The sequence below is a fragment of the Fringilla coelebs genome (assembly GCF_963513975.1).
Source record: "Fringilla coelebs genome assembly, chromosome: 7".
Lineage (NCBI taxonomy): Eukaryota > Metazoa > Chordata > Aves > Passeriformes > Fringillidae > Fringilla > Fringilla coelebs.
Window position 1 is genome coordinate 27,045,207 of NC_140035.1, and position 15,318 is coordinate 27,060,524.

The following is a 15,318-nucleotide window of genomic DNA, read 5'->3' on the forward strand; positions in this document are numbered from 1 at the left end:
AGTATTTGAGGATGAACATCAGACATTTTGATGCCCACAGGCCAGTGCAGAACTCCTGCAGTTAGCCATGGCCACAGCAGCCTGCTAGGCTGAGCTCTCATTTTGAGGGGTGTCACATGCTGTTGAACCATGCTCCAGCAGCACAGTGCTCTCTTTCTTGAGCTCTTGGACTGGTTTGGAGTCTGGTATCAAATAAGAACCTTCTGAACCCTTTCACACCACTGGGACAGTCACAACCATGACGTGTTAGAAGTGCAGTGTATTCTCATGGATTACTACCTTGGAGCAGCACTATTTCCTGTAAGTTAGTGTGAGCCTTTGAATAATGCAGCATCTGTAATTCTCCTAAGGTGGGTGAAAACATGCTGGAGAGGCAGGGACTGAGGAGAATGATTTATGCAAGAACTTCAGCTGCCTTCCTCCATGGTGCCAAATTGAAGAGAGATGTGGGCACAAGGGAAGGGTATGAACAGAACCTTTCTACACATTGCTTTCAGTCAACATTTTGGCAGCAGCTTGGTGTGAAGGATCACCTTCTTAACATTTGTAATTTACAAGCCATGCTAGAAACAGATGTAGCTTCATCTGTCACCATCAACAAATTCAACTCAACTTTGTCATCTTGGCAGTATTGCTGAAACTTGAGATGAATCAACAAAGTGAAAAAAATAATAGGGTCAAGGGGAAAAAAACTTCAAGGGACAAAACTTAGTACACCCCACCTTACTTTAGGAAACAGATCAGTACTGCCTCTTTTCTTCCTTAATCTGAAACTGATTATTGATTGCAGGGTACAGTGAAAAACAGTTATTGATAACTTCCTCTTAACAATGAACAGAAATGTCTCTCTGGATTTCCCCTCAGAGCCATGGCAAGGAACCGGAGTCTTGTCCACATCGATAAGAAAAGCAGGTAATAATATTTTTATGTACTGGACTGCTATAGTTTTATTTTAAATATTTTCAGATTAGATTTAAGACCCAGTCATCGCTTTGACAAGCTGGCTGCTGTGGTGGACTATTCCCAGATCAGTTCCCAAGATGAAAACACACATGTTGGTAAACTTCTGCTGAAGGGCCAAAACAGAATATCTGAGTAAAAAATACAGTCAGTTTGTCTAAGGAAATGAAAATTTTTCTGTCAAGGACAGCTGGATTGGGATGAACAAAATCCTGGTGGGAGATACATATCAAACCCTTGTCCGCCACTGAAGGTAAGATGCAACAGGGAAAGTGCTCTTAAGGACAGAAACTTTAAGCATAAGTGTAAGACAAACAACAAAACATTATTTTATTTCCATGAAGGCATTCATGACATGGCATGATTCTGACCACAAGAACCTCTTTGATGTGGTTCAGAAGATGCTGGATTTTGTGCCAAACAAGCGCTGCTCTTACTGTGCAGCACTTTTCTTTCTTCTCTCCATTAAAAGGCAGAAAGAGGGCACAGGCTCCTGCAGCTAACCAGGCTGAGTCACAGGGACCAAAGAAACTTAAACATTTGGTTATATTGTAACTGCCTTACTTTTTAGTATGACTTCTTGGATACTTGCCAAATACTGACATAAAACTTACGTAATATACAGATGAACCTGGTTTTCAAACTCAGGGGATGTTAGCACTTTCAACATGGAAAAGAGCACCCTAATAGCAACAAAGTAGTATTTTAATTTCATTTTATTCAACAGTCCTTTGAATTTAGGCAAAAGGCCTAGCACTGCTTTGTACTCTAAATATCAGTGGTGCTTTCTTTTCAAATAAGGAGCAGAGACAGCTCTTGGCATTAAGTGTAAGGATGGCCTTTATTTGCTTAAAAAAAAAGTTACAAAGTAAGGAAGATCACTGTAGTATTGAACAGATTGCATTGTGATGACCAATTTTAAAATTTATTTTAGTAGGTGTACTCTGGTTACCAGTATTTCAGTTAATGCTCACTGTTAGCTTACAACAGTATAGACTTCACCTTTTTTCCCCCAATCTTTCTGAATTGAACTGTCCTGAGAATTTCCAGTAGGAATTAAAGTTTCAGGGAGCAGATAAGTTGTTTGGTTTAGCATATGAGCTGCCAGCATAAAAGAATCTCTAAACCTCAAAGGGGGAGGGGTGGTGCTTTGGCTGCCTTAGGTTGCAGCAGCTGTGCACTTACAGAGCAGCACAAAGCAGCTGCTCCCCCTGCCCCAGCCCTGCCAGCAGCAGTGCCTGGCTCAAGAAAGCTGCTGGGCAGCTGTGTGGAACAGCACTGCTTGTGCTTCCATGAGGGAAAGGGAAAAGGAAGGCATCCCCAGAGCTGCAAGGGCACCTGACAGTCCCTCAGGAACATGGGCCACCAGCTGTGACAGCCAGCAGGCTCAGAGATGCCACTCTTCATGCCCCACCATGGTAACCAATTCCTGCCACCACAACAGCTTCTCTCCAGCAGTGGGGCTTCCACCTTCCCCACAGCTGGAATAGAGGATTGCTTTATGCTGGAAGTCTGCTACAGGGATGACAAAGTACTTGGGGACATGGACAACCACCTATGACGGTGGCTATTTGGTGGTACAGACTGCAGTGCCACACAAGCGATGGCCTCTTCCCTTGGGAGGCTTTTTTATAGTTTAATTTGCAAGCAGACTGCCCTAAGTCTCATTCACCATATCAAATCTACTCCAATACAGACAGAAATCCCAACAGAGATGAAATGGATTTCACCGTGGAAGGCCTTATATTACATTATTACAGTAGAAAATACAGGAGGTAGAAGGTAACTGAAAGGACAAATGCAGGTTAAGAGTCAAATCTAACAGCTCCTGTAAGCTACTTGAACATGGTTTTAAAAACTAAATCCAGTATTCCATTAACTATAGAAAACAGTTAAAATAAATTGCCATGAGAGCCCTTATATCATGCTTGATACAGGGAGGTAGGATGTAAGAATCAGAAGGACACATGAGACATGACACTTATCTACAGCTCCTGTTTGCTTTACTGAGGCCAGAGTTTCACAGGTCAGTCACCCTCTTCAGCTTCAGACTCCGACTCTGCAACAGAGAGACCTCATCAGTAGCCTGGCCATGGCTCAACCCCCAGCCCTGAGCTCAGCTGCTGCCCTGCACCCTGCCCAACAGCAGCTGCTGGATCCACATGGATTGTCCTGGAAAGCTTTTCTAGCCAGCACCAGGGGAAAGGGTACACCAGTCTCAGAGGGGCAATTAACATCTCCCACTCCAAAACACAGCATTATTTGCATTAGGGTTCCCAAAATGAACAAGCTCCACATATGAGCAAAGCTGCTGGTTACCTTCTTCAGCATTCTTGAGCCATTCAACAAACTTCTTCATCTGCTCCAGAAAAACACTCTTTCCTTTTGCAAGATGGGCATCTTTATACCACTTAAGGATGGGTTCTTCACTCAGAACTTCAGCTGTAAAGATAGGGAAGAGCAGTATTAATTCAGTGAACTGCTGAGAACCTGACTGGCAGCCTTTGCTTCCTTCCCAGGGAGCATCATGTACTCCTTCTCTGGGTACAGCTGGACAGACTTGCACTAGGAGTGCTTTCAGTTTTGAAATTCAGAGAACCAGGCATTTTGGATGGTTCCTCATGCTGGGAGTTTCCTCAATACTGTATCCAGAAACTGCACTTTGACTCCCACTTACAGTCTGGAGTGTTTTAGAGTTATTTGAAATTGCATTCTAAGCAAAGGTTCAGTTAACAGCTAAGAACACATACAAATTCTGTTGAAGTCCAAAGTAAACACTTCCTGTGGTGCAGGTGTTTTTTAAATTTTACAAGTACAGAACAGTCTTCAGTTCAACAAGTTTCCATAGGTGCACAGCTTGGTTTTTTCAGTACTGCCTTTTATCAGACATTTTAAAAGAGCCAAGAGCAGCCTGGAACACACTGGTGGTCTCAACCTTCAGCTGCTCACACTCAATGTTTAAGAGAACTAAGAAGAATAAACTATCATGGAACTTAACAAAAGGCCTTAAAAATCCAAATGTAGCTTTGTTCTGCAACTCTTAAGCAGATCTACTGTAGACAGGCAGCATCTTTGTCTTGCACTTCCCCATGTGCAAAGGGCTAGCCACACACACCTTTGCATTTTTACAAACAGAAGGTAGAAAATTCTTCAGCTCACGAAAAGTGCAATGTTGTAGCACTGATCTCCCCTGTTTCAGAAGCTTTAAAAAACTCAACCAACCAAAACCAGCCCCTCCAAAAGCCCACAAACCCCTGAAACTATAACCCCACAAAGTTACCTTTGTAGAAGAGCACCACTATTTTCTGGAAGGCCTTCATGAAGTGAATGTTGTCATAACAATACTCCTGAATCTTCAACAGAAGAGTCAGCTCGGACTGACCTTGGGTGGTGAAGGCAGCAAGTAGAGGGCTGTATTGCTGTAACAAGAACATGAGATTGGCACACACAGAGCACTTCTTATTTACCACCTGACTAAAGCTGGTTTTGCAGTTTCCATCAGCCACTGCTTAGAAATTTGCAACCACAGCCCCACCCCAGAGCAGCTCTGCAGCAGTCACTGCCTCTGCCTCAGGCCCTTGGCCTGTAATACTCCTCACAAGGGGGAGAATTCCCCATCTCATTCTGTCTCTGTACTAGCAGAGTTGTAGCTTTAACATTTAAAATGGAGCTGCAGACAGAAAGAAAGCCAGGTTCTGCCTAAGGGCTGAAGAAGTCTGTACTGAAGTTACAATACCTTCAAATGCTTAATGGCTTGCTCTGCTACCAGCTCCTCCTTTTTGTTCCACTCCACTGTGCTCATTACACTTGACCAGATTATGGTTACCACAGTCTGTTCTGAGATGTTGTTTTTCTTCATCTCCTCTTTCACATACAAGATGATCTGCCAGGAGAGTAAGAGTAAGCAGAAAGGCCACATATGGCACTAAGCTAAATTAAAACTTCTCTTCTAAAGGTAACCCAGAAAGATTCAGAATGACAACCAACCTTCTTGATCATACAGCAGGATTCAGGACATTAAGGAAAAACCACAAAGCTCATATCAACCTGCCCCCCCCCAGTTCATCATTTTAGTTCCCAGTGGGAGCTCAGTTCAGTATGAAAGACAGGCACAGAAAGCACCTCCACCTTGTCTACAAACACCTACATCCTTGAATGGATCTCCCCGTGACATCTGCTCCTGCAGTTCCTTCTGCAGCTCCTTCCGAGCTCCTATGGATTGCTGGTTCCGAACATACTCAGACAGCTCCTTTAGTCCTGCTTCAGTGAAGTACTTGGAGAAGTGTTCAACACTCTGTTTGTTGGCTGGGAAGAGTTCCTGAAAATGAAATTTACAACTCTTTTGTAAAAGAAATGTGTGTTGAGTATTTGCTGGCAAATGCTGTTCACAAAACTGGCTTATGGAACAGCAGAGTAGTTCCAGTGGTACTCACCATGAGCCTGTTGTCCATGTTTACCTTGCGAAGACTGACAGCCACTGCATTGATATCTTTCTCATTTATCCACGATTTGAACAGCTTGACTGCAAAAGCTGCAGAAACACCTGTGCAGTCAGAATAGTTCTTTTATTAGTGAAATTCAAAACACAGGGAACCATAAGGCCTGAGTACAGGGTACCTTGTTTGTCAGACTGTGCTCAGAGCAGCAGCTGTGCTTCCAACACCAGCACAGTCAGCAGTACCTCTCCCTGCCCTGCAGCCTCCAGCATGTTGGACTTTTCCTACAACTCAGCATCACAAAGTCTTCCCTGTACTAAACTCTTCCTGCTGCAATTTAGGAAGTAACCTAAAGATATGACACACATTTTGCATCCTGAAATGTCCCTCTCAAAAATAAAGTGGTGCCTTGCTGGGCAATGCTAGTGATAGCAGCTCCCAATGTCAGGCAGGGTAGTCTTACACACAAGCTTTCTCAAGAAACTCCTTTTCTGAAGTCTTAACATGATCTTCCAGGTTCATAGGGGCATCACATTTACCTTTGCTAATCTTGTAGTCAATCTATCACCAGAGGAAGCTTGTGAGCTGCAAGGGTGTAATGTCATCACAGCTGCCACCTACTTGTCATGGTTCTGTCTCCCCTTCCTAAGGGAGGAGCTGGGCCACACTTACCTTCTTTGACCAAGTTCTCATTGTAGAGACTGTTGAGAATTGATGCATTGAGTGTCCCGTTGGCAAGCAGAATACCCGTCAGCATGGCCAGTTTGTTCCGCTCAGATTCTGAGAACCCTTTCAGGAACAGCAGCAACTGCAGGACAAGTAAGAAGAGCTGCATAAAACTACCACCTCTCACTAAACTCTGGCCACTACCTATGTTAAACACTTGTTTCATCAAGCTAGCAAAAGCACTAGTCACTGGTAGTCATGCAAGCCAGCCATTCTTCTATGAACAACTTTCAAGGGTTGTATTTTAAAAATCCATTTTATGATGTAACCCTTCTACTGAGTGATTAACTAGCAGAATGTGAAAGTTTATTTGTCTGCTGATAAAAAAACCACTCCATACCTTTTTGACTTCATCTTCAAAGCCTTTCTCCAGGTACTTGTAACGCCTGATTAGCTTGTTAAAAACCTAGAAAGACATAGAGTACATTATCTTTTGCTGTGAACTATCATTTGATTTGAATTTTAAAAAACTAAGTTCAGTAAAATAGGTCTGAACTCTTTAGAGCAACCACAGCTTGGAACACTGCTGCTCTACCACTTCCAGTACGCTTAAAGCCATGTGTTATTTTTACATTAGCATACAATTACACAAACATTTATTTTTTGACCATTAAACAGCTTTAAGTTAAACTGTCCTAATTTCAGAACTAACCTGAGCAAATGCTTGCATGGTTTCTAGGTCTTCCTGTGCTGCAAACACACAGACGTTTGTGCGTGTCATGTCGTCTGCCAGGGTCCCGCCTGGGGCTGCAGGAGGATTTCAGCATTAGTAGTACTACTCCCAATGAGGGCACTGAGCAGTCTCCAAGCAGAACTCCAGCACCCATAGCATGCAACACATTTTCCTGTCATGATGAACTCAATGACCTGATCACCACAGACACCCCTACATCTCCCTGTGTTCCACTGCTGCACCAGAATTTTACAATCAGCTGAGAGAGATTTCAACATTTAACTATTCTGGCCTCCTACTGCTAAGGGGATTGACAATGTATCTTGTTTTCATATGACTAAGTTAACGAGGCCATATAAGTTCCTCTTCCCTTAAAGGAAGCCACTGAAGCTGCTTAATTCCAGCAAGTGTCTTTTTAGTGCCTGCTACAATAGTGCTGCTTTGTGCCTTTTACATGACAGATTAAGTCACAACAGTAGACTGAAACATGAAGAGACACACGGTTCAAAATTCAGTGCTGCAGAGATGAGTTTGAAACTGAGTTATTTAGGCTGCTTCACTAATGAAGGTGCATTCAGGTCACCAGCTTTAGTGCCAGAACACCTCATCATCAATTTCTATGCCATTCTACATACAACGGAGATCCTCTGCTATGAATTAGTCAGAAACATGACTTTAAAACTATTAAAAGCTGGTAAGGCAACAGGATGTCAGTTTTTATTCTGGCCTCCTCTGACTGAAGATCAAAGCTGGTCTTCTTAACTACCTGTTACAGACCGGGAGTTGAGTAAAGCACCCCATATCACCATTAACACAGCAATGCCTTCTTCCCTTCCCCATCAGACTCATTCCTAGAAGGAACACTTCCTAACACAGGACGATGCACTGGTTAAGACTCTTGAATGTAAACCCCCATATTGTAACAATTACAGTATGTGCTTACATGGCTGGTGAGCATCCGTTCCTCTTTGTACACAGTGTGTACCTGAGTTTGCAAGACTTTTCATCACGTTTCACTTCTTCAGTCCCTGTGTTTTCTGCCAACTCGACCACCCTATCATTTCTCACTCCCTGATGGCTGCTAGAGCCCATGACCTCACTACTGTCAACAACAAATGATTTGTAACAGCATGTCCAAGATTAAGCACTTCTGTAAGATTCTTCTGTAAACAAGCTTCCTTTCCAAAATAACAGAGCAGGATGCATAAATCATAGGAACATGTCAGAATCTTTCAGGGCAACTACTGGTCTTGTTACCACAGACCATGCACCTGAAACAAGAATTCATCCATCTCTCATCATTAGAAGTGATCTTGACCAGAGTCAAAATCTACTTCTGGTAAAAAAAAAAAACAAAAACAAAAACAACTCCGAAAACCCAACCAAAAACTAGCCAAACAAACAAAACCAACCACATGCACCACACCCAAAAATCCAAAGTACTTTCTTCTAAGCAAAGTTTGTACAATCTACACTTCAAGGAATGCAGACAGACTCAAGTAAAACTGAGGCAAGTTACAGAGAGTATTTCTACAGTAACTGCTCAGGCACCAAGATGATCAGGTGGTTTACCACAGATTAACCTAAACCCTGTTCTACACACTCAGTGGGCTCTTTAGCAGAGATTTTACACTGAAAGGAAATGCAGCTTTTGCAGAGTGAAGTGACTGAAGCTGACAGCAGCCACATCACAGGGACTTACCCAGCATTCCACCAGCCACCAGGATGTCAAAAAGTGTTTCTGCATAGCGGCGATAATCAAGTTTTGCACCAGAAGCATCAAGAAACTTTGCTACTGCCTCCAAGTCAGTGCCAGTTTCAGTTAAACCTTGAATAATACAGTCCTGGAACTGAGTAGGGTCAAACCTCTCTTTTTCATCTGTAAAGCAAAAATGTTAAAATAAGATTTCCATTAAGAGTTCTTTGTGATGATCATTACTTGGTTCTAATAAAGCTTAACTGACTTCTCAGTTTGATTCTTATACCCCTATTCTTATGTTAGATCACTCTTTCCCTCCAAAACCAGAGACTTCGCTCATGCTGGAAAGCAATTTTTAATACATGCCCCAAAAATTATGTACATTTGATGCCATTACTCATGTTTTATCTCAGCTTTTTGGGCCTCTCTCTTTTCAGGTGAAATCATCTGACTGACAAACTGCATACCATTACCACATCTGAGTCCCCTGGCTATTTCCTTTTTGGCTATGAAGACCACCACCTCATTTTAACCCACAGCTAGGTGAGTCTGAGGCAGTAACTTTTCCTCAAGTGCTTGGGGGAAATGTAGACATAGGAGCTAACTTAATGGCCTTAATTGCAGAGCTATTTAGCAACCTTCACTGTTGTTAAGCAGAACACTCCTGATGTATCTTCACACCTGATACATCAGCTGATCATTGCCTTGTTTTTACTATAGGCAGGGCACAGTCAACATGCAACAAATCCACCCATGTAACTAAAAATCTTAAAGAGGTCTTCAACTTTTCCTCATCTCAATATGTCCTTAGATTATGGAAATCATGAGATAAAGAGCTTCCAAAGGTAAGAGAACTCAACTGCAGATCTTATTTTGAGTGCTGTCTGCAACAGGTTAGCCAATTCTGTTAGCAGGCTAATAGGGCATATTGGTGTCCAGTGTCAATGCAAGTATCAACACATTGGTAAAAGCTGGGTGCCAGTTTGGAAATACTGGATCAGTTATTTTCCAGGGCAGAACCATGGAGCTCCATTGTTCCAGAAGTTGCTTCACAGCCAAACTATGGTTAAATGCTTAAAGAGAGACTAAAGCCCTGGCTGCTGACATTTTATCTGCTGGACAGACCACAGCAAACTCTAATATTCAAGAGATTTTTGAGGTACTCTGATATTCAAACGGGTTCTATAAATTAAAGTGTGCTTCTGCATGTACAGCCTGCGTAAAACTGCCTGGAACACTGCTGTTATACAAGTAAAATTGTACTGAACAGAAACTCTAAGGGAATCCCCACTTCCTCTTGGAAGAAAAAATAGCTCCTCTTGGAAGAAAAAAGCTCCACCAAAATACTAAGTTACTCATCACACCTGTTCAGTCACTAACTCTTCTTATGGAAATAACTGTGCATGCAGAGAGACAGGCCTTTGCATATCACATACTTTGAGAGTTTTTTGGATGTTGATTGGGGGATAGGTGGGTGGGTGGATTTGTGGGATTTTGTTGAGGGTTTTTTCTGTCAATTTTAAAAAATTTAAAAGAGGACAATGTAACTTTTAGCCAGTGGCTAAGACTGCAATTCTAACTATGTTAGATGCTCCTTAGATGTATGTATTAACCTGCAACAAGCCTGTGCTGGAGCTGCCCTGTAATTCAGGGGTACCAGATCCTAAGCTACACACTCAGGACAGTTCTAGAATGGCCAAATTTTAGGTAAAGGTTATTACAGTAAATTCAGCAACAAGTCTGGCTGCCAAATATTTTTGATTGGTGCAGCGAAAATTCCAGTCAGCCTCAAGACTCTGCACATAGCATAGTCTCATGTAAAAAATTTACAGTGAAGGCATGGGTTTGCTTACTGACAGAAACCGACGTTCTACCGTAAACATATTGCTGGCAGCTGGTCCTGGCAGTGGGCACTGTACAGTAACTCACCTCTTTTTCTGGTTTTAAAACGCTGGCCCGATAGTGTCGGCTTCTGCGGCTTTTGATTATTCATAAAAGACACCCTGCAAGGAAGCAGAGACACCCGTGAGGACGCTGCGGGCAGGGGCCGCTCCTCCCTCCAGCTCCAGCGGCGCTGGGCGGCTGCGGGCGGCGCCGGCCCCCGCCCGGCTCCCGGCACGCACCGGGCTCCCCGGGCGGAGGCGGCCGCAGGGCGGAGCCGGGGCCCGCGCGGTGCCAGTGCCAGTGCCAGTGCCCGTGGCCGTGCCCGCGCTTCTCGCCCCTCGGCCCCGCCGTACTGCCCGAGCTGGCGGTGCCTCCGCTGCCGCCAACGCTGCCCCGCTCCCGGGTACCCGTGCAGGGGAGGAAGAAGGGGTGCACCACCTCCCTCCCCGGCCTCCACCGCAGCGCGGCCCTTACGGCCCAGGCTGCCGCAGCCGGCCCCAGCCGGCCGCCCGCCACCCGCGCCCGTCTCCTCACCGACTTTAAGGCAGAGAGAAAATGCCCGAGCGGCCCGGAGCGGAGACGGGCAGAAAAAGCAGCGAGGAGCGGCGGCAGCGAGAGCTCTGCGAGCGGAACCGACGCCAGAGGAAGAGGGGAGGGCCGCGCTCCGCCCCGCCCCGCCCGAGAGGATGGAGGGAAGGGGCGGGGAACGGGGCAGACTCTCTGGGGGCCGCATGTGCTGCCGGGCTCCTGCCTCACGGCGGTCTCTGTCCCGCCAGAGGAGCTTCTCGGCCGAGCCCTACCCCGGAGTGACCGCGCCCGGTGCCGCCCGGGCTCCCTGCGGCGGAGCCAGCCCGGTACCGCAGGGACACTTCCCCTCTGGCCTGGTCTGCGGCCCACGGAGCGCGGGTGTAAGTGCGGGTGGCAGCACCGGGACCTGCGGTACATCGAACTTCAATACCATACCTACTCTGCTGCGTGACCCTAGATTTGCTTTGCAGTTATAATAATTTCTTCTTTCAGATCCTGGTGATAACAAGCACTTGACGTACTGTAGTGTGTGCAGACAGGACGATCAGTTACAAGCTGTGCCCGTCTGACACACAGCAAAGTCCCTGGGCTTCTCAAGCGCAGCCCTTCTCTACTGCCATTTAAACACGGGTTCTTTCACTAGCAATCACCTCAACAGGTCTCATCCTACCTTCTTGCTGTAGGCAGTCTGTTAGCAGACAGCATAAACACACCCACTGCGTTAGTAGAGGCTCTTTATGTAAAAAAGATGGGCTGCCAAACACACAGCGGCACAGAGCTGGAGACAACATGGGGAATACTCTCTGTGCTGGTGTAGGATGGAACATGCAATTGCAGCTCAGTTCTTTGCTCCCCAAAAGGCCAAACCACCGAACTAACTTAGAGAACACAAGCTTCCTTCTAGACTGTATGCAGCTGCAAATTTCCACCAGATTTAAGCGCGATGTTGCTGTGACTAAAGCTCTTGAAATGACCAGCTATCAGGTGTATACATGGAACAAATCCCTGGGCTGCAGCAGGCAAACACGATCATTCTTATTGGCAATAGGAGCCAGATTTCATCTCATACCATTTTTGTTACTGTTTTGTCCTTGAAACAGTACTGGTGATAGATGCCAGTGCCATGAAATAGCAGTACAGTGCCTTACAAGTTTTCAATAAACATTTTTGCAGATTCCAGTTAACAGCCTGATGAGATCCACAAAATACTCACTTCAAAAATACCACATTCAGAGGAAGCATTTTCACCTAAATATTAGCAAATATTTGTCCATTAATTCTAAACTCAAGGCACTGACTACACTGGTGCTCATTCTAAAATGAGAGCACTTGTCTAAATCACAAGCAATTAAAAAGCCAAGAAGAAAAATCAGGAATTATTAAAATTATATTTTAAGGAAAGCAAACATAAAGATATTATAGTGCCTGTTGTCAGCTCCCTAAAGTCTGATATGACACAACTGCAAAGCTCATTATCAGTTGAGCTTTTTCCATTAGCTGTAGTTTCTCACACTTTACCAAGAGAAAGGAACAAGAAAATTTTACCAATGTAAAAGAATAAGATCTTTTTTTATCTCTACAGATTTAGATTAAGTATTATTTATTTGAGGGTGTGTGCAGGTCACACTCTCTTCTATACTATGCTAATTTTAGCCTACACTGTCATCAATGAAGTAAATGAAAATAAATTTGTGTTTATGTAAATGAGCTCAGGATCTGAACTAATGCAATACCTGTTGAGATGGAGTATAGAGCATGTTGGAGATGTTGAGCATCTCCAAAGTTGTTTCTTATGCTAGTGTTTGGGTACAGAATAATGTCGTTAAATGTGTCCTCACTGTTAATTTTATGGCTTTGAACTATCAACTATCAAAGCTGAATATTGATTTGTATGCATACCTCCACTGGCTCAACTCAGGCATTTCCTTTTCTCCCTCTCAAATACCTTTACACTTGTTTTTCAGACTCCTCTCCTCATGGGGAAATGTTCCATCAAGATTCATACAGCTGCCACTGGATCACTTTAAAACCTCCTTTCCAAAACAATGTCTGTCAGAGTGCCAGTTGTTTGGCACAGCTGAGCTGCCACACCTATAATGAACTCGTGTTGTCATGGTTCCCCTCTCAGCCTTCCCTCCCCTTCACCTTGCCCTCTTGGTCACCTGCTGCACATCTGGTCTGCACACCTGCTAGTGGTTGCTATGGGCAACCTCACCTCTGGTAGGAAAACAGCTGCTACTGAGATCCTGTCCTGCTCTTAATCCTTCCTACCTCCAGTGCCACTCCCCCACCTCATGCCCTCTCCTCACCTGGGATGAATGCATCAACTTTGTCCTGCTTCAGCATTTTGCTAGAAAGAAGAGGCAAAACTGTGGGCAAGGCAGACGGGAAATGAGTGATGACAAGGCAGTGAAGAGCAGTGATTATATTCCACCTCTGGGAGAGGCCAGAGTTTGTGGTTCAAAGAGATCTGATGATGTGGAGCAGGCCTGAGCCCTGGGCTACCAGGAAGCAGAGCTAAACTGGTTGGTTACTGGGGTGGTAATATGTCTTTGCCTAGAAATACTTGGCAATGTGTACTTTTAGAATCTCTGTTTTACTGAAATATTGATACATTGCCCATCATTAATTTGTACAGTGTCTCATTCTGATCCGTGGGATTTCCATATCCTAGAAGAACAGAAAAAATCAAAGATAACAGTTTTTACTGTCAAACCGGATGTAGAAGTGACAAAATGGTACTACTTGTGATCTGCTCTTCACTGCAGGTATTTTCAAAATTGTATGCAAATTCTTTCAAGTTCTTGAGTTAACTCCAGAACTGTTCCAGTGTAGCATGAAACACACTAATGACAGGTCTTTTACTTGGCAGGACAAGAGAACTGGTGCTTATATCTTATTCTACCAAGATGGTGTCATATACGTATGTGTGTGTGCATAAGTATGACAGTTCTAATTCTTTCTTGCAGGAATGCTTGCAGTCAGTAAGTGGCTGAAGGAGTCATCTGGTTGTCTGATCCTCAGGAAAGCAGTACTAATCTATAATCTACACCCATGGCTTACGGGTTCCAGGTTTGTCTTTAGGAAACTGCAATAAAATATAAAAAAAAATTTTTGCTAAGGGGAGAAAAAAGTTACTGTATTTCACAAATGCATGTTCCTTATCAGCTGCACAAATGTCATCGCACACACGTATCTAAATTTTCTCAAGTTATAAAAGGGTGGGAAATCAACCAACTTACCTCTAGTGAACAGTGGCATTCTTGTAATTGAACAGGTAATTAAGCTCCTATCTCCATAGCACAGGTGAGCTCTCAGCCTGAAAGGCTCAGATTACAGGAACTGACATACGAGGTTCCACTGCGCAATACATTTTAATGAGACTGCATTGAATTGTGGGGGCCATGATTTTGCAGAGAAAGCCTACAGTGCACCCCTGAAGATGATACATCATCTCCTGGTGACCAGATAACAAATTAATCTTTATTTAAATTCTAAGTTGTTAACAACTTTTTGCATAACACTTAGCCCATGAAGGTTCTTGACCTTGGTTATGACTTCTGTGAATATGAGAAGTTCTATCCCTGACAAACGCTTTGCTGGATATCCTGCACAGAAGGAAGCAGAAGTGGATGGATGCAGAATTCCTAGCCCCAGCCAGGTTGAGGTAGGCATCTCTATCTGGCTGCTGTTGGAAGAGAGGGGCCTGCAGGTCTGCCTGATGTAATTTGTGTCCCTTTTCATAAAGAAATTTTCAGCCTAGAGCACAACAGATTTGTTCAAACTTAGGCCCATGGGCCTTTTAAAATTGAAGGCTTTAATTAATGGACCTTGACATAGTTTCATCAGACATTTCCTATTTTCCAGTCTCCCAAAGTGTTTTTTTAGTTTGCTTTCTGACTGGATATGCATTAATGAGAGAATGGCTGGTAAAATCTTGCTCTATTTCATAATTGCTCTGTGCTTTACTACTTTAATTTTTATATTCCCTTTTTTCCTGCTTAACTTATAACAGAAATTTGGGCCCAGTGACAAGGTATTAAGCAACTCCAGATGTATCTCCTTTTACGGTGCCAAAGGATGAGTGCAATGGAAAACCTGTGAGGTGGCTATTGTCAGGAAACAATGTCATCATTACCATCTTGCTCTGCTTTCTGCAGAAACACTTGTGTAATCATTGTTGGCTGGGACTGATATGGGGAGGGAAGTTGGCTCCTGCCTCATTCTACAGAGATCAGTACTCTGCAGCAGGCTACTGCTCCGTCCTGCCAATCCCTGGAGTGAGGGAAGTGCAAGACGTGGGAAGAGCAGATTGAAGGCATTACTCTGGAAAGACACAAAAAACTCAAAGGGGAGGGTGCATTTTCTTGCCATCCTCATTTTAAATAAAGCAGAGGCAAAGCACACCAGTG

The 15,318-nt window shown here is 44.1% G+C and overlaps 1 protein-coding gene across 1 annotated transcript; it reads right to left on the bottom strand.

The window, feature by feature from the left end:
- Positions 1-1,776: 1,776 nt before the first annotated feature.
- Positions 1,777-11,045, bottom strand: BZW1 (basic leucine zipper and W2 domains 1). The gene is made up of 12 exons (XM_084209726.1): positions 10,913-11,045; positions 10,424-10,497; positions 8,498-8,674; positions 6,775-6,869; positions 6,463-6,528; positions 6,069-6,204; positions 5,394-5,503; positions 5,108-5,278; positions 4,697-4,843; positions 4,241-4,379; positions 3,280-3,402; positions 1,777-3,019 (listed from the first exon to the last, which is right to left on the bottom strand). The coding sequence occupies exons 2-12, from the start codon at positions 10,485-10,487 to the stop codon at positions 2,988-2,990; spliced, it is 1,260 nt and encodes a 419-aa protein (XP_084065852.1). The 5' UTR covers positions 10,488-10,497; positions 10,913-11,045; the 3' UTR covers positions 1,777-2,987.
- Positions 11,046-15,318: the final 4,273 nt, after the last annotated feature.

Excerpts from the sequence above, each read along its gene's own strand:
- BZW1 (XM_084209726.1), bottom strand. The coding sequence starts at position 10,487 with ATGAATAATCAAAAGCCGCAGAAGCCGACACTATCGGGCCAGCGTTTT. Across the intron at positions 6,529-6,774 it reads CCATGCAAGCATTTGCTCAG|GTTTTTAACAAGCTAATCAG; the intron begins GTTAGTTCTGAA and ends ATGTCTTTCTAG. Across the intron at positions 5,504-6,068 it reads TGAGAACTTGGTCAAAGAAG|GTGTTTCTGCAGCTTTTGCA; the intron begins GTAAGTGTGGCC and ends CTGACTGCACAG.